The sequence below is a fragment of the Nyctereutes procyonoides genome, unplaced genomic scaffold (assembly GCF_905146905.1).
Source record: "Nyctereutes procyonoides isolate TBG_1078 unplaced genomic scaffold, NYPRO_anot_genome, whole genome shotgun sequence".
Taxonomy (NCBI): domain Eukaryota; kingdom Metazoa; phylum Chordata; class Mammalia; order Carnivora; family Canidae; genus Nyctereutes; species Nyctereutes procyonoides.
In genome coordinates, this window is record NW_026575159.1 from 16,915,118 (window position 1) to 16,933,379 (window position 18,262).

The 18,262-nt window shown below is 42.7% G+C and overlaps 1 protein-coding gene across 3 annotated transcripts; it reads left to right on the forward strand.

The window, feature by feature from the left end:
• Window positions 1–231: 231 nt before the first annotated feature.
• Window positions 232–17,815, forward strand: NTAQ1 (N-terminal glutamine amidase 1). 3 transcript variants are annotated; one of them, XM_055314174.1, is made up of 6 exons: window positions 232–496; window positions 6,288–6,387; window positions 7,493–7,543; window positions 11,096–11,244; window positions 11,886–12,010; window positions 17,063–17,815. In XM_055314174.1, exons 1-6 carry the CDS (start codon window positions 396–398, stop codon window positions 17,170–17,172), a joined length of 636 nt encoding a protein of 211 aa, XP_055170149.1. In that variant the 5' UTR covers window positions 232–395; the 3' UTR covers window positions 17,173–17,815. The 3 variants fall into 3 exon arrangements, with proteins under 3 accessions (XP_055170149.1, XP_055170151.1, XP_055170150.1); XM_055314176.1 differs by lacking the exon at window positions 232–496 and adding an exon at window positions 528–704; XM_055314175.1 differs by lacking the exon at window positions 232–496 and adding an exon at window positions 1,084–1,190 and having other exon boundaries at window positions 17,063–17,813.
• The last annotated feature ends 447 nt before the right edge of the window (window positions 17,816–18,262 follow it).

The following is an 18,262-nucleotide window of genomic DNA, read 5'->3' on the forward strand; positions in this document are numbered from 1 at the left end:
TCCCAGGCCCCGCCCACTGGAAACCCACGTCGTTCGCCGCCCTGGATCCGCCCACTTCGCCGGGCCTCCACGCTCCCGGAACCCGCTCGGCGCTTCCCTCCAGGCCCCGCCCACTGGAACCGCCGGAGCCCGCGCGGCCCCCGGCTCCGTCCACCCGGAACTGGCCCCGCCCTCCCTGGCGGCGCGCGCCCGGAAGCTGCGTCGCTCGCTCCACCCAGGCTCCGCCCGCCGGGTCCCTGGCTCCACCACCCGGGAGGGAACTGCACCCCCCGCCTCAGGCTCCGCCCCGGAGGCCCGCGCCGCGCGCCGAACGCCGGCTCCTCCCCCGAAGCCTGCCCGCGGGGCTGGTGCAGTCGCTTCGCCTCAGGCCGTTCCCGGGCCCCAGCCAGCCCGCCATGGAGGGGGATGTCCCCGCCGCCGCCGCCGCCGCCGCCGCCGCCCGCTACCAGCCGGCCAGCCCCCCGCGGGACGCCTGCGTCTACAACAGCTGCTACTGGTGAGGGGGCGCGGGCGCAGCCCCCGGCATCCCGGCTCCCTCGGCCTCGGCGTCGCGGCCGGGCCCCGCCTCCTCCCGGCCCCTCCCTGGGGGCGCTCTGGGTCTCGTCCGGCGAGGTTCCCGCGTGGGGGCTGAGGGAGCGGGAATGGCAGCCCTCGTCCCGTGAGAGGAGCGCAGGCACGGGGCGGGGGCGGGATTCCCAGGAATGGTAGGGTCGGTGGTGCGTTACTAATGCCCGAAGCAGTGCCTGGGGGCCAGGAAAGGGGAGTTGGAGGCGGAGGGTGGGGCGCAGAGAACCTTTGCGGATCATCCTGCTGAAGCCTTTGTGGTTTCCCCACTGATGTGAAGGTCATTTTAATTTTAGGAAGAGAATGGGAGAACGGAGATTTTGCAGTAACTTTCCCAAGGTCATCGGCTAATAGCAGCCAGGAATCCAATTCAGGCCTTCTTGTACCAGAAACCATGAGCTTAACCACCATGTTGTCCTGATCGTGCCCATTATATTTACATAGCACTTGCTGTATGCCGCTTTTTTGTTTGTTTTTTTAAGGTCTTATTTATTCGTGAGAGAGAGAGAGAGAAGCAGAGAAGCAGAGACACAGGCAGAGGGAGAGGCAGGCTCCCTGCGGGGAGCCCGATGTGGGACTCGATGGATGATCCCAGAACCCCTGGCAACAACCACTGAGCCACCCAGGTGCCCCCCCAAACACTGTTTTTTTTTTTTTTTTTAAGATTTATTTATTTATTCATGATAGACATAGAGAGGCAGAGACATAGGCAGAGGGAGAAGCAGGCTCCATGCAGGGAGCCCGACGTGTGACTCGATCCCGGAACTTCGGGATCGCGCCCTGGGCCAAATGCAGGCGCCAAACCGCTGAGCCACCCAGGGATCCCCCCCAAACACTGTTTTGATTGGCTTATGTAAACCAATTCATTTGAGCCCCACAATTACCCTGCGGGGTAGGTGTTATTGTTACCCCCGTTTTAAAGATGAGAACACCGAAGCACAGAGGGTGCAACTAATTTGCATAAGGCCATCCTGTCTAGTAAGTGAAGAAATGGGGATTTACCTGCAGGGTTTGGCTCTGGAGTCCACACACTATCCCCTTGGCCTAGGCCACCTGTGTGACCGAATCACCACTCCTACCTCTGTCTTTTTCACTCGTACACTTGAGTAATTAATGACTTCTTCCCCAACTTTCATTTGCAAAAGAAACCTTAGGCCCATCTAAAACTACCTTTTCCTCCTTTAGCTGGCGGTCAAACCATGTCACCAATTTACATCTGTTCAGCTCTGACTGCATGTCAGGGCCAGTGCCAAGTGTTTCCATCCATGGCTCCGAGATAGGTTCTGTTATTTACCTCATTTTATTAACGAAAAGACTGAGCCACAGACAGGCCATGTCCAAGATCACACATGTAGCAAGAGGCAGGGCTGAAATTGGAACTGTAGTACAGGAGTCCATGATTCTTAAAGACTGTACTTTAGTACTGCCTTACCTCTCACCTGAATCCTATTAGTTTTTGTCCCTAGCACCCATTCATTATTTTACTTGTTCATCTGATGTTTATTAGGCATGTGGACTGTGTGATATACAATTGTGGGCACTTGGGAGACAGCAGAAAATAGATTCCCTAGTTAAGATCTTATGGTTCTTTTTTTTTTTTAATTTTTATTTATTTATGATAGTCACAGAGAGAGAGAGAGAGAGAGGCAGAGGGAGAAGCAGGCTCATGCACCAGAAGCCCGACGTGGGATTCGATCCCGAGTCTCCAGGATCGCGCCCTGGGCCAAAGGCAGGTGCTAAACCGCTGTGCCACCCAAGGATCCCCCAGATCTTATGGTTCTTAATATTTTGGTTCAGGGAAAGCAGGCAAAACCACGTAAAACCATGTTTGGTGTTAAGTGCTATGAAAAAATAAAGCAAGGTAAGGGATGGTGACTCACTATTTCATAATGGATATTTAGGGAAGGCGTTGTTGGTAAAGTGGTATTTGAGCAGAGATCTGAAGAAAAAAAAACGGGTGAAAGCTTTGTGGATATTGGAGGAAAATCATCCCAGGCAGGGGAGCAGTGGTGCAAAGGCTCTGAGAACGAAGTGTGCAGGAGTATTCTAGGAACAAGTTGGCTGGTACAGCGAGAGTGCAGTGGTCTGCTGGAAGAATGGTCGGGAATGGATATCTCTTCAATTGATGGCCTCCCTTAATTAAGTTCCTTCAGTTGTGGGCTGAGCCCTCCTTGGCTGTCAGGGGCCTGTTCCAGCCCTTCCTTATAGGACTCTGCCCAGATCTCTTTCCTATTCCCTCAGATCCTAAACCTTAACTGGCTTCACACTGCTAAAAGCCGTTCTAAATTCAAAAGAGCTATAGAATCACTTGGGAGCTTGTAAAGCATGCAGATCTTAGGGTCCCACTCCAGAGTCTGGATGTGTAAACAGTACAGTGGAGGAGTCTTACGCTCGTCCATTGATCACGTTTTCAGGAATATAGGCATAAACAGTAAAGTCTGTCTCCTGAGCATATTCAGAGATCTGGTCACTTGTGTTTCTGCAATCTTATTTTGAGCCTGCCTTCTATGCCCTAACCCAGGGTTTCTCAGCCATGGTTTTATTGACATGTGGAACATGCTAATGTTGTGGAGGGCTGTTCTGTGTATTGTAGGGTATGTAGTAGCATCCCTGGCCTCCACTCACTAGAAGCCTGTAGCACCCTGCCCCAATTTGTGACGAGCAAAAACGTCACCAGATAGTGCCAAATGTTCCCTGGGGGGCAAAATTGCCTCAGTTGAGAACCACTGTTCTATCCTGCCTTAACCTATCAGATAGTGTACCTTATTATGTTTGCTCCTGCAGGCTTTTATAACTTGGAATAGGGATCCCTGGGTGGCGCAGCGGTTTGGCGCCTGCCTTTGGCCCAGGGCGCGATCCTGGAGACCCGGGATCGAATCCCACGTCGGGCTCCCGGTGCATGGAGCCTGCTTCTCCCTCTGCCTGTGTCTCTGCCTCTCTCTATCTCTCTCTCTGTGACTATCATAAATAATAATAAATAAAAAAAATTTATAACTTGGAATAAATGCCTCCTCTCTGTGTCTTTTAGCTTCTGTCAGATGTTATTTATCTGTTCAGACCCAGCTGAGTGGTAATAGTGGTAACCAGTATTTGTGTGGCACTAGGTGGTTTGCAGAACATGTCTGATTCTCTTTGTACTCTTCAGATGTTGGTTGAGCTCCTGCTGTGTGCCAGGGATCCTTACCTTCATGCTTCTCTGATCTCAGCCCATCACCAGTAACCCTTGCAGAATCTTGACCTTAATGCTGCGTTGTTAGTCTTTCTGCTACAACAAAGTAATTAACCAGTAGGTTGGAACATTATTATCACGACCCCCCCCCCTTTTTAAAAAGATTTATTTATTTATGATAGGCATAGAGAGAGAGAGAGAGAGAGGCAGAGACACAGGCAGAGGGAGAAGCAGGCTCCATGCCAGGAGCCTGACATGGGGCTCAATCCTGGACTCCAGGATTGCTCCCAGGGCCAAAGGCAGGCGCCAAACTGCTAAGCCACCCAGGGATCCCCCACCCCCCTTTTAAAGAGGTGCTAGGACTCATACCAAATCTGGGCTTCTTCCTATTCCACCAGTAACCCCAGCATTTCCAAGTATAAGTACCCCCCTCAACCTTTTAAAAGTAGTCTCCGTGCCCAGAGTGAGCCCCATGGAGGGCTTGAACTCATAACCCTGAGATCAAGCCTGAGCTGAGATCAAGAGTTGGATGCTTAATCGACTGAGCCACCCACCCAGGTGGGCCCAGGCCCCCTTTTTTAAACATCAAATTTCTTGAGAACCTCCTACATGTTATTAATTGTACTCTTGGGAAAAAAATTGATAATAAAAAGGGGCTACAGATTCAGTGACTCTTAGTTTAAATTTTTATTTCTCTTTGTAACATTCACACATATTTGAAAGATAATAGACAAAGTTTGTCCAGCCACGTACATATTCAGCCTGCCAACAGTACTTGGGGTACACACAGATTCTTAAAATCTTTGTGTTAACCCTGTGCCCATCCTTAGGCCTGGGGGAAGGGCAACACAAGGAGAAACCACTGACCTATATGCCCTCAATCTTCCTGTGCCCCTCAAAATCAATGACGCTTCCTTCTGTGCATCTTTTATGGCCTTCTATGATGCTTGCTTATTTATGGATCTGTATGTCTTCTCTCACTGTCTGCAAGCTCTAATTTATCATATTCTCCAACCACTTAGCATGGTGCTTTTATATCATGGGCTCTTGATGTCTTTGATCAACTCAAGAATGTCTAGAGGCTGGACAGACATGTCTTCTAAAAATGTGGTCTTAGAACATCCAGGTTTTTTTTTTTTAAAATTTTATTTATTTATGAGAGACACAGAGACACACAGGCAGAGGGAGAGGGAGAAGCAGGCTCCATGCAGGAGCCCAATGTGGGACTTGATCCTGGGTCTCCAGGATCACGCCCTGGGCTGAAGGCAGCGCTAAGCCACTGAGCAACCGGGGCTGCCCAACATCCAGGGTTTTTAAAATGTAGCTAATACATGTCATATGTCATGTTGAAACTACCTTTTTGCTTACCCCATTACTACATAGCCTATGGAGGTAGTAGCAGTTTCCTGTTTTTACCTCTGCCACTACTTTTTCTGTTAAGATTTCTTAGGTATCTTACAGAAAAAAATCATAGGAAAAAAATACACTTCATTTCGGTACTTTAAATGTAGTCGTGCAGGTAGACAAGGTCAAAACTGTGCATTGAACGTGTGTCATAAAATGGTGGTAGTCCTTAGTGCCGTGTATGCCTTACTTTATTTTCAGGTGGCATAGTGTAGGTGTTTGGAAATTAGACTTTGACAGATTGAGTCATGAGTATGAGCAGAGTGTTGATGCAGGTTGTTTTGAACGAAGGTGCTATGTGCCTCATTGAAAAAAAATAATCCAGGGGCTGAGCTGTGAATACTGCCAGCAGTGAATGTTTTTACCTGTGTGGGAGTGTGCCTGTGGCCACCAGTGTGGCTTGGTTTGATGCACTTGGCATTGCTTAGGTGGTTCTGACTACTGCTTTAAATATCTAAAGGCCTGTCATAGAGACATTTATCTGGGGCTGAAATATAGGAAGGTGGATTTTAATTCAGTATGAGGAAACTTTCTAAAAGTCAGGACCTCTATTGTACCAGAGGGATGCAGGGAATCCCACTCAGAGTCTCTCTCCAAAAGAATTCCTAGGCATATCATGTAACTGCCCTCAGTCCTTTCCAGCCAGAAGCCCTCCTACCCAAAACATTATTCTTGCCCCTTTCCTAAGGGGAGCAGTGAACCAATATTAACTAAGATTTTTCAAGTGTTTAAAATATGATTATCCTCATTTTACAGATAAGAAAAGTAGATACTCAGGTCAAGATGTTCAAAGCTTCTTACCTTGTTTAAGTGGCTGAGTTGGAATTCCAGCTGTGTCTCGAGTCACTGGACCCAAAGCTGTGGAGTATTGATGTAGCATTTTATCAGTTATAAAATGCCTCCATTTGCAAACACTGCTGGGGCAGGTAACAACTGCTGTGTTTGGAGAGAGCTTAGCACACAGTATAATTTGGGTAACACTTTGTTGGGGATATTTTAGAGGAGGGTCAGGCATCAGCTAGTTATTGAATGAGGTGGTGTTTAAAATATCTTCCAACTTTTTAATATCCTCATCAGTCTTCTGTTCAAATTTGAAAGACATAGAGAGTCATTGTATAATTATGTTGATGAAACTATTATTTTATTTCAGTGAAGAAAATATCTGGAAGCTCTGTGAATACATCAAAAACCATGACCAGTATCCTTTAGAAGAGTGTTATGCTGTCTTCATATCTAATGAGAGGAAGATGGTAAGTTGGTGACTGATTGCAGAAAGAGAACAAGAGATTTAGGGTGATAGTAGAAACTAAATATAGTATATGGGGTCAGTGCTGTCCTAACATGCTTTATAAAATAAAATAACATTTTAAAGTTTATTTTTGAATGAGATTTTTTTCCCCCTCATTTCAGGGTACAGTTGAGTTAGAAAAGTTAAGTCCCTTATTTGTAAGTCAAGAAATAGATGATGGTGTATTTACACAAGTTAAAGCTTTTTAAATTCCTTAGACTAGAGCCATGTACTCTCTGGTTTGAAGTAAAGATGTTTTTGTCTCTGGAGTTTAAATAAAATTATGATAAACTTACATGAATTATTAAAAAAGCAAACCCTTAAAAAAAAGCCCTTGATATTTTGTAAAGCACCTTTTAAAATTTTTTTTAAAGATTTAGATTTTTAAGTAATCCCTATACCCAATGTGGGGCTTGAACTCACAACCCCGAGATCAAGAGTCACACACGCTACCAAATGATCCATCCTGGAGCCCGTAAAGCACTTTTGTAAGCATCATCTCATGCTAATGGAACCATGATAAAGTAGGCAGGGTTCTGATGGCTGTTTCTGTTTTATAAAGGAGGAGATAGAGACTCAGGGAGTTTCCCATAACAATCTGGGAAACTAAGACTTGAGAATCTGCCAGGTCTTCTGATTCCCTGTTGAGGTCTCTTTCTACTCTCCAAAGAATATCAGATAATGAATTCTTGCATTTTCATTGTTAAGAATGCTTAGAAGGATTTAGATTTCTTCATTCACATTGATTGTTGGTTGCTTAGAAATATTTTATATTTTATTTATTTTTGAATTTTTAAAAATATTTTATTTATTTGAGAGAGAGAACATGGTAGAACATGAGTGGGCAGGGTGGAGCAGAAGAAGAGGGAGAAACAGATTCTCCACTGATCAGGGAGCCTGACTCAGGTCTTGATCCCAGGACCCTGGGATCATTACCTGAACCAAAAGCAGATGCTTAACTGTCTGAGCCACCCAGGCTCCCCTATATTTTATTTATGTATTGCTTTAAGGGAGATAGTAATGGTTTAACTGAAGTTGTGGCTTATGAAATTGATTATATTTTGTAGATACCTATCTGGAAACAACAGGCAAGACCTGGAGATGGACCTGTGATCTGGGTAAGATGGTTAACACATAGAGTCTCTGGTGCATTAGTACTTGTAATCCCTGAGTGGTCTCTATGTTTTGGTAAAACAAAAATGATAGGGCAGTAGAGAATGGCTATCATAATTATTGGTAATTGACCTCTTAGGAATAGATGTTCTTTTGTCTAGGGTAGTACTTACAGATATGTTTTCATTTAATTTTATTCTTATAGGAAAAATTTTACTTATTTTTTAATTATTATTTTTTCAGTGAGCTCTGTGCCTAATGTGGGGCTCAAACTCATGACCACAAGATCAAGAGTTACATGCTCTACCAACTGAGCCACCAGGCACTTCGTAAAGATTTTAAATCGCTGATGGGGCGGATATATTTGTGATCTCCTAGACTATTATCCATTTAACACTGGAAGGAACTTTAGCAATATCTAGTACAGCTGCACATTAGAATTATCTGGATATCATATTAAAAATACAGGTTTCTGATTTAATCGATTTAGAGAAGGGCTTAGGAGTTAATATTTTTAGCAGACTCCTGAGTGACCATGACTAGCATTTAAAAAACCCAGATCTACTACAACCCTTTCATTTTTCAAGTGAGGAAACGAGCCCAGAAGACAAAGCAAGAAGCTCAAAGTTATCTGATTAGTGGCAGGACTGCATCTTAGGCTAGGGCCCTTTCTAGTACACATGTATGTGTTACTTTAACCTGTCCCCTTGAATAATTGTCTATGCTAATAACATGAAGATAAAAGAAAAACTCCATTTGTGATAATGTAATGAACATCTTGTTTCTGATACTTACTTAAAATAAGTATCACTTAAATTGCCTTCATTCATTCATTCATTTAACCTGTATTTATTGAGTGCCTATCATATGCTAGGCATAAAATAGATGAAAGTCCCTGGCCTCACAGAGCTCATGTTCTTGCTTCCTTTACCAGCAGGTAATTTGCTATGCTAACATTAAATCCCAAATCCCAAATTGGGGGTTAAGTCCCAGTCCTCCCATTGGTGGCAGTGTGAGCTGGACATGTTATTTACCCTCTCTCTTCAGTGTCCTCTGACCAGCGGCATTGTAAGTATTAAGTGAGATAATACGTGTAAGGCATTATCCTGGTACCTGGTACAGCATCTGGTACTGGTACTCAAGAAGCATTAGCTTTTCTTGTTAGCAACAATGGCTACATAATCCCTATTGCAGACTGTCCATGTGCACTAGAAGTCATCCCCATTGCTGAACCACTCAGCTGACTTTGAGTCATAGTCTTTCTTCTCATTTTAGAGAAATGACCTGTAGTCATGTCCCCCCTTACCCAGCATCTCATGGCAGCCCAGAGTGGGGACTCCTGTTGCAAGAAGTCTCCCAGCACCCTCCAACAGATGTGTCTTTGCCTCACTGCTGCCCTGTGGTAGGAAATGAGGACCTTGAGTGGATAGAGACACCCAGTCCCAAGAAGCTGATCGCCTTCTAGGTGGAGTTCCCTCCCCCTAGCCCAGCTTGGTCTCGTCCTGGCATCTGGGCAGGCACTGAACCCAGCTCAGTGAGGCTGCTGCTTGATCTGGATTCCTTGACTCCACATCTGTGCTATAAAGGCAACATGGAGTTGAGGACTGCTTTCCCTGTCCATTTCACCAGCCATCTAGGATCTAAGGGTATGGACCCAAACTAACTGGGAGGTTGTGGATATTCATTACATACACATTTTTGGCAAGTTGTACTATCTTCCTGGAACACTTTCTCCTCAGGCGGGATTCAGCCGTGGCAGCCTTTCCTCTGTGAAACTCTCCTTGGCTTTTGGGCCCCACTCCCCTCCATTTCTGAGTTGGCTTTTAAAAAGCATTTACAAAAAAAAAAAAGTGTTTACTAACAATCTCCGTAATTGTCCCAGCAACAGTCTGAGGTAAACACTACACTTCTCAGTTTATAAAGGAAGAAGCTCAGGCTGGAAGGGGAGAGGCTGAGGTTTGACCCCAGTGCCCTCTCGTGAAGCCACCTGCTCTCTGCAACTGTCACACTGTCCTGTAGCCCTTACTAGTTCCCAGTCTGCTCCATGAACTCCTTCAGGGTCAGAACCTAGCTTTATCATCTTTGCATCTTTATTTCAGTAACAATTTCCCACAAGTAATAGAGAGTAGGCATGTCGAAACCACTGTAATAATGAGGTAGAAAGTGTCAAGAGAGAAACAGATTTTGGATAAGGCAGAGACTTTCTGGTAGGAAGTGGGAGACTCGTGGAGAGCCAGCATGCAAGGGATGGATGTGGGGAGAGAGGTGGAAAGCTTGCTGCAGAAGGACGGGAAAGACACGGACACGCCCAGTGAAAGGAGGATGCTTTTACTTTATCTGGAAGGTAGCATGCATTAAGGGGAATGCAGGGTATAAGCATTCATTTCTGATGCTATTTCTGCTTTACTAAGGTAGCATTGGAGCCAAAGGAAGCTCTTTGGGCTTTGATGGCACAGCATCTCCAGTCTTAATTAATAACCTCCACCCCATCATCATAGAGTCGATGAAACAACATAAGAGAAAGTGCTCTATAAGCTCTGAAATAGTAGAAATATAAGGTGGTGTTACTAATGTGGTACTAATGTGATTGAGCCTTTTTATTTCCCAGTCATGTTCTCTGTGAAAGCACCTTCCTTCTGAGGGACTCAGAGCATCAGACTGCCCTCATGCCCCTTGATAATCTTCCTGATGTCCTCCCTTCTAGCCATTAACTGGTGTCGGGCAGTGCCCAGCATCAGGGACTGGGTGTGGTGCATCATGCCGAGCTGCACAGGAGAAGCTGTCTTCATCTCTCCCTTAATGGCTACAGAGTGGGGGTTGGCTGACTTAAGAACAATATTTAAAAGTCCTTTCACATTCCAGGCTAGCCTGAGAAATCCTTTTTGTTAATGATTTGGAGGATATCCTTGCATACTTTTTTCTCTGTATTCATATGGATGTATGTGTTCTTTGGAATGCACATGTATGTCTTTTTTTTCACATGTATGTCTTTGCATACATAAAGCTTTTACTAAATAGTACATATTTTGGAATTTACTTTTCCCATTCAACTATGTAACATGTCCCGTTTTTCCATTTTCTACATAAATTTACCTAATTTTTTTTTTTTTTTTTTTTTTAGTGGCTGCATTGTGGTTTATTTCTCTTGTGGTGGACTTTGATTGTTTCTGAATTTTCACTATTGTAAATGGTGCTGCAGAGATTTTCTTTGTATATATACTTTTATATGCATATTGCCGGTTTTTTCTGTAGGAATGGTTCCTAGAAGTGCAATTGCTACATCAAAGGGTATGCATTTAATGCATATGATCATCTTCACTACTTAAGTGTTCCCTGTCACTGGACATTGAGTCTTTTTTTAGGGTTTTGTGTTTGCTTTGTTTTTTACTATTTTGAGAAGGGTTATATTAATCTTGTAATCATTTTTAATGGTTTTACATATATATGTGTGTGTATATATACACACACATACATACACATATGTATGTATATTACTGTGACCTTGGAATTCACCATCATGAGGTGATTTGGTTAACTTTAGCAACTTTTACTTCTAGGATTACCATGTTGTCCTGCTTCATGTTTCAAGTGGAGGACAGAGCTTCATATATGATCTTGACACTGTCCTGCCATTTCCCTGTCCTTTTGACACTTACGTGGAAGATGCCTTTAAGTCTGATGAGGACATCCATCCACAGTTTAGAAGGTGAGGGGATTCAGAATGGCTTTACCTACTTTCTCAAGTTAGACCTTGACAGTTGTACAGAGAGTTTGTATGAGTGTATGAGGGAACTTTTCTGGTTTTTTGGGGGGCATTTTTTTGCAAAGATCACTTGTTTTGGTATCACCATTGAGCTGATATTTGAAAATGATGTGCTACATAGAAGACTCAAAATGTTTCAAGGTTTTAGAGGTTGTCCAGTATATAAAAGCTTGGCATGCTTTTAAAAGAGCTCCCAAACATTTTCTGAAAGCCATTTTGGGGATTTCTCTCATACGTGTTTATGTGGGTGGGTGGGCAGTTGTGGGTTGTGGCTTTAATGATGGCAACATTGAGAGATCTGTGATGGCAGCAACTGAACATTAGGCCCCCTACCCCTGATGTACAACTGAGCAAATAAAGGCACCCAGATGTATTTCTGTGCCTGTGTAGTGTTGGATTTCAACTGATCCTTTCTTGTGGCTTCTTTAACAGGTGGTAAAGCTGCATACATACTTGTGTATTACCGATAGTACAAAAATGCCTGGGTACTTTTTTGTGTGTCATAGAAAATGAGTCTGTCTAAAAATCGAGGAGAATTTTTCGTGGAACCTTCCTAATGGGAGCAAATATTGTTTTATCTGCAGGAAATTTAGAGTGATCCGTGCAGATTCGTATCTGAAGAACTTTGCTTCTGACCGATCTCACATGAAAGATTCCAGTGGGAACTGGAGAGAACCTCCTCCATCATATCCCTGTATTGAAACCGGAGGTGAGCCTCAAACGCCTTCTCAGAAAGCTTTCTGGTCACTGTACAGATCAGTGCCCCTTAACCAGGGACAGAAATCATGTGTTACTCTTTGTATGAAACTCCTTGAGTCATAAGAAGGTAGCAGCGAGCACAGATGTACGCATTTGTTAGATTTGGGAATTGAAGCACAGAAAACAGGAGTGGAAAGCAGAAGAGCTCATAGGGGAGGGGAGAGGTGTTCAGGAGCAGAACCATGACACTTGCACACCACCAGGGTGTTAGGTGTGTCTACTGCTACAACACTGCACTTCAGGTCTGCATAGCACCTTGCTATTATGGAGTTTCACATTAGGGCCAAAGTCCCTGTGGCATTCTTGTGGTATGTGAAATGTCATTTCCCTGGCTCTGTGATAAAATCTACAGTAGAAGGAAGTGAGAGCCAGCAGGTTTTATTGTACCACTCATCTCATTTATGTGCTTTTAGGCATCAGTCCAATTAATAATTTTCTGAGATTTAAGTAGATAAAGAGTTCTTCACCCCATTACCATTGTTTGGCATTCCACATGAGTTTGAAATGTTATTTACGATCGTAAGTAATTCGCAGCATTGCCGTTTCGTGGTGAGGTCATCCCATCCCAGGGGATGGGACCTTCTGTGTGAAAGTGCTTTGTACATGTACAACATGCCAGAAAAATAGGACTGTAGTGTTTGGAGTTCAGCAAGGAAGAAAGTAAATATATTTGGTGTATTTGAACACTGGAAGAGGATTCAAAGTGATTTTATTTTATTTTTTGTTTTGTTTTTTCAAACTGATTTTGGAAGGCTCTCTGTGAGAAGCTCTCTCTCATGAGTTTATTTTTTTATTTTATTTTTTTTCTCTCTCATGAGTTTAAACATTTATATTGGAGCTGCTTTTTGGCTTACCAGCGTGTTTGCTATCCTCAGTGCTAGAATTGGGATAGCTTCTAGGTTAGAGGGCATCGTAGATCTTCCTTTTAATCTCCGGGAACCTGCCATATAGGTTGTGGTCTGGGAGAGCATGCCTTCAGCCACCCCCATTTCTCTTTTAGATATGAGCATCCAATGCAGAGCCTAGCACATAGCAAGCACTCAGTAAACACCAGCCTGTCAGCCTGGCCCCTCTTTGAGTCATTCCTTTCAGTTTTGATGACTACCGCCCAGTAGATGCTATTTTGTGCCAGGCTTTGGTGCCAGCCGCTTTTCCAACTAGTTTGATATAATTTTTACTGCAGCTCAGGGACACTTTATTTTCCTCATTTGATAGATGCATAAAGTGAGGTGCATGAAGATTAGGCCCTTTGCCTCAGATGCATAGCTAGGCAGGATGGGGAGAGGGGATGGTGGTGTCTATTTCTACCCTGGTGTAGCTAGTTCATCAGGGATCTCCTGAACTTGAGATTGAAACTAAAAGAAGTCTCCTCTGAAGTGTAGAGCAAGCATGAGTTTCCCATCTCATAATTTCACCACACTATAATGTTCTTTCATGTAGTAAACTCATTACTTCAAATCCTGTGTTTATCAAGGAGTATATTTGAAGTCAGGATAAGTGAGAATTACCTTTAGCTAATTCATAATGTTTTATAAAAATTAAGGTTAAAAAAGCAGTTCCTGGGATCCCTGGGTGGCGCAGCGATTTGGCGCCTGCCTTTGGCCCAGGGCGCGATCCTGGAGACCCGGGATCGAATCCCACGTCGGGCTCCCGGTGCATGGAGCCTGCTTCTCCCTCTGCCTATGTCTCTGCCTCTCTCTCTCTCTCTCTCTCTCTCTGTGACTATCATAAATAAATAAAAAAAAAAAAATAAAAAAATTAAAAAAAAAAAAAAGATTATTAAAAAAAAAAAAAAAAAAAAAAAAAAGCAGTTCCTGGGATGCCTGGGTGGCTCAGCGGTTGAGCGTCTGCCTTTGGCTCAGGGCATGATCCTGGAGTTCCAGGATTGAGGTCCATGTTGGGGTTTCTGCATGGAGCCTGCTTCTCCCTCCGCCTTATGTCTCTGCCTCTCTCCGTGTGTCTTTCATGAATAAATAAATACAATCTTAAAAAAAAAAAAAGGCATTTCCCTCTGTCCCCTGCATTCAGTGGTGGGATTGACTCTTAGGGCTTGAAATTTAGTACATTTGATGTTTCATACATTAGGGTTATATGTTTAATAATTTTGGTGGCCAGGTGTCTGTATGACCACTATTTTCAATTCAGCATTTAGTGTATTTAAAAGAAAGGATCCCCCCCCCCCCACCGCCCCGATGAGAAGGAAACTGAAATTTATAGTCGTAATTAATACCTTGCCCTGAAGAATCAGTTCCAGCATTGGCCACCAATGGGTCAGTTTTTAAAGACATTTCCTGTCTTGGGCTGAATTTTAGAGTACACCAAATTCCCTTCTCTCTTTCTGAGTCCTTTCTTGCCTCTAGGCTGCATATACTTCTCATTTTCTTACTTCCAAATGTATAGTAACACTGGCTAATTTGAGCCAAGCTGGAGGACCAGTGTTAGGTAAACAGAAATGTTATAGTGCCTCGTGGGGGAAATTAGAGACAGATGTCTATTTGTTATACCTTGACCTTTAAAAAAATTTTTTTATTGTGTTCTTAATACATTGATCTTTTTAGATAGTAAAAGGCTGCATATAGTAATCATCTTTTATTTAATTACATTAAAAAGTCTTAGAAAACAAAAAAAAAGGGGGAGGGAACGTCTTAGAAAACAAATTTATTTCAGAAGTTGGGATTTCCTTTTAAAGCAGTTTGTTTGAAATTTTCACAGACTTACTGGCCTATGTGGAGTCTGGCACCTACCCAGGTTAGCAAGAGCTTCCACCCCATATTTCTTGACAGGTGGCTGTCTTCCCCTTATTTCTGGTTATGTGGTAATCCTGCACCTTAGCAAAACTTCTGTGTTTGCTGATTATCTAGCTTTTTTGTTACAGGGGGTTTAGCAACCCTGTTTCTAGTTTTCTACATCCTAAGTGCTTACCTTCACTTTTGAGAGAGAGTTGTGGGGTAACCTATACTAGATTTGTGTTTCTACCTTTAGTTGTTTAAAGGCGTCTCTCCTTTGTTTTCTGCTTGCGTGGGTTCTGATCTCGTATTTGTTTGTGTTCCCCTTTCAGTATTTTTAAAGGTTTTTAGCGTTTCAATTATGATGGACTGTCATGTAGTTTCCTTTAGGCTTAGTCCACTTGAAGTTTGTTAGATCCATAGATTGGTGGATTTATAGTTTTCATCAAATTTGTAAACATTTGGCCATCATTTCGTCGCACATTTTTTTTTTTAGTGTGGAGAATTGAAATCATATACCAGATTAGACAAAATAGTATATCAGACTTTGAACAGTTATCAGCTCATGGCCAATCGATTCATTTGTATTCCATTCACTTTTGCCCTTCTCTTATTATTTTGAAGCTAATCCCAGATACTATGTCATTTCAACTTTCAATATTTCAGTATGGATCTCTAAAATATAAGGCTTTCTTTTTTAAAAAAAATATGATGAGGGCAGCCCAGATGGCTCAGCGGTTTAGTGCAGCCTTCAGCCTGGGATGTGATCCTGGGGACCTGGGATCGAGTCCGACATCGGGCTGCCTTCATGGAGCCTGCTTTTCCCTCTGCCTGTGTCTCTGCCTCTCTCTCTGTCTGTGTGTGTCTCTCATGAATAAATAAATAAAATCTTTAAAAAACAATAAAAAATAAAAAAATATCATTGTACCATTATTACAGCTAAAAAATTTAATAATTCTTTAAAATCATTATATATCTAGCCAGTGTTCAGATTAACAGTTATAAAGTCATAAAGTCATCATCTTTTTGTTTTGTTTTTCTTTAAGATTTTTTAGTAATCTCTATATCTAGCATGGGGCTTTAACTCATAACCCCAGGATCAAGAGCTGCATGCTCTACTGACTGAGCCAGTCAGCTGCCCCCATATCTTTTATTATACAGTGTGTTTATCTGAATTAGTGCCCAAGTGAGATCCCTACATTGTGTTTGGTTATGTCTCTTAAGAGTCTTTTTTAATATATAGGTTCTTTGCCCAACTCTTTTTTTTCTTACAATTTATTTGTTGAAGAAACTGGATCTGGGAGAAACAGTCTGGATTTTGCTGATTGTGTCTCTTTTGTAGCCTCTGAATTTCCTATAATTTTGTAGTTGAATCCAATAAATTGGTAGTTTGATTATTCATGCATTTTTTGTTTTTTTTTAAAATTTTATTTAAAATCAGTTAATTAATATATAATGTGTTATTAGTTTCAGAGGTAGAGCTTAAATATTCAACAGTTGCATATAACACTCAGTGCTTATTACATCAAGTGCCCTCCTTTATGCATTTTTCATTTAAGTTTTTATTTTGAACTTCTAAAAAATTTGCTAAAACACTGTAGTGTTTCCATATACCTTTTACTCAGATTCTGTCTGCTGATGTTGAATTTTTCATAACCATAGTGTAATTCTGAGCCAAGGAAATGATGTACTTGATATAAAAATATTGATCCAGGGACCCGTGGGTGGCACAGTGGTTTGGCGCCTGCCTTTGGCCCAGGGTGCGATCCTGGAGTCCCGGGATGGAATCCCACGTCGGGCTCCCGGTGCATGGAGCCTGCTTCTCCCTCTGCCTGTGTCTCTGCCTCTCTCTCTCTCTGTGTGTGACTATCATAAATAAATAAAAATTAAAAAAAAATATTGATCCAGTACTGTTGACTTATAGACCTTACTTAAGTTTTGCAAGTTTTCCCACTAATTTCTTTGTTCTGGTCCAGAATCTACCCCAGGATATTACATTCTGTTGTCCTGTCTCAGTCCCCTTCAGTCTGTAACAATTTTTTTCTTTTTCTGTTCTTTTATAACTTTTACACTTTTGAAAAGTACTGGTCAACTATTTTGTAGAGTGTCCCTCGGTTTTGGTTTTTGTGATGTTTTGTCATGATTAGATTGTTTGAGACAAGACTACTACAGAAGTGATATTGAACGCTTCTCCATTTGAGTAATTTCCCCTACTTTTGGTCTTCTGGATATTTTTATTGTATTTTCAATGGACATTTCTTTCATAAATTTTTTAGATTCCAAAATGAACCTGAATGATTTTATCAGTATGGATCCTGAGGTAGGATGGGGAGCTGTCTACTCCCTATCTGAATTTGTACATCGGTTTGGCAGTCAGAACTACTGAACTTGACATCTGGATGGAGAACCGTGGAGAAATTCTAGGACACTAACAGTTCATCCCTTCATTTGGGACAGCAAACACTATGGTACATTTGGCTTGGAATTATATTTTCCTCTTTTAATTCAGTTGAGTTGAAACATGAGTGAACAACAACAACAAAATTTTTTTTGATATGTCACGTTGAAACTTGATGTAGTGCATATTTGTTAAGATATTCTAATGTTCATTTGTTAAAAACATGTGATGACTTATGCCAGTAATTCCTTTTGTTAAGATAGATGTGTGGACTTTGTTCTGGATGTTTTGTTTCTTTCCAGCTACACTGTAAGCTCCTTGAGGGCAAGGCTGTGGCTCATTGCTCTGTGAATCCCTTATGCCCCTAAAAGGTGCCCATAAAATGTTTGCTAGTGATTGTGCTGCTGCTTAAAGGGGGCTGGTACTGTGAGCTGAATCAGCAATAAGTATTAGTCTTTTTGGACTATTATGTTCTTAAGAAAAGATTGCAGCCCTCTCAGGTTTGAGTGTTATTTGGCCTAATTTATATATGTTTTTAAATAAAATTGGTTTAAAAGTAATTTTGTTTTGAAGATATTTATGTCACCTTTCCTGAGATACCCAGGAATACTTCACTTGTAGACAGGAACCATTGTTTTAAAATACATGTATCAGGGGGCCGGGCCGGCCGCGCAGGCGCGGTCCCCAGCCCCGGTTAAAAAAAAAAACAAAACATGTATCAGGGTGCCTGATGGCTCAGTCGGTTGAGCATCTGCCTTTGACTTAGGTCATGATCTCAGGGTCCTGAGATTGAGCCCCAAGTTGGGCTCCCTGCTCAATGAGGAGTTTGCTTCTCCCTCTACCCCGCCTCCCTGCTCATGCTCTCCCTCAGTCTCTCAAATAAATCAATAACATCTTTTTTTTTTTCTTTAAGATGTTATTTATTTATTCATGAGAGACACAGAGAGAGGCAGAGACACAGGAAAAGGAGGAGGAAGGCTCCATGCAGGGAGCCTGATGTAGGACTCGATCCCGGGACTCTGGGATCATGCCCCGAGCCAAAGGCAGATGCTCAACTGCTGAGCCACTCAGGTGTCCC

Coding starts and splice junctions, on each gene's coding strand:
- NTAQ1 (XM_055314174.1), top strand. CDS start 396: ATGGAGGGGGATGTCCCCGCCGCCGCCGCCGCCGCCGCCGCCGCCCGC. Junction 6,388..7,492: donor TATCTAATGAGAGGAAGATG/GTAAGTTGGTGA, acceptor TATATTTTGTAG/ATACCTATCTGGAAACAACA. Junction 7,544..11,095: donor GAGATGGACCTGTGATCTGG/GTAAGATGGTTA, acceptor TTTTACTTCTAG/GATTACCATGTTGTCCTGCT.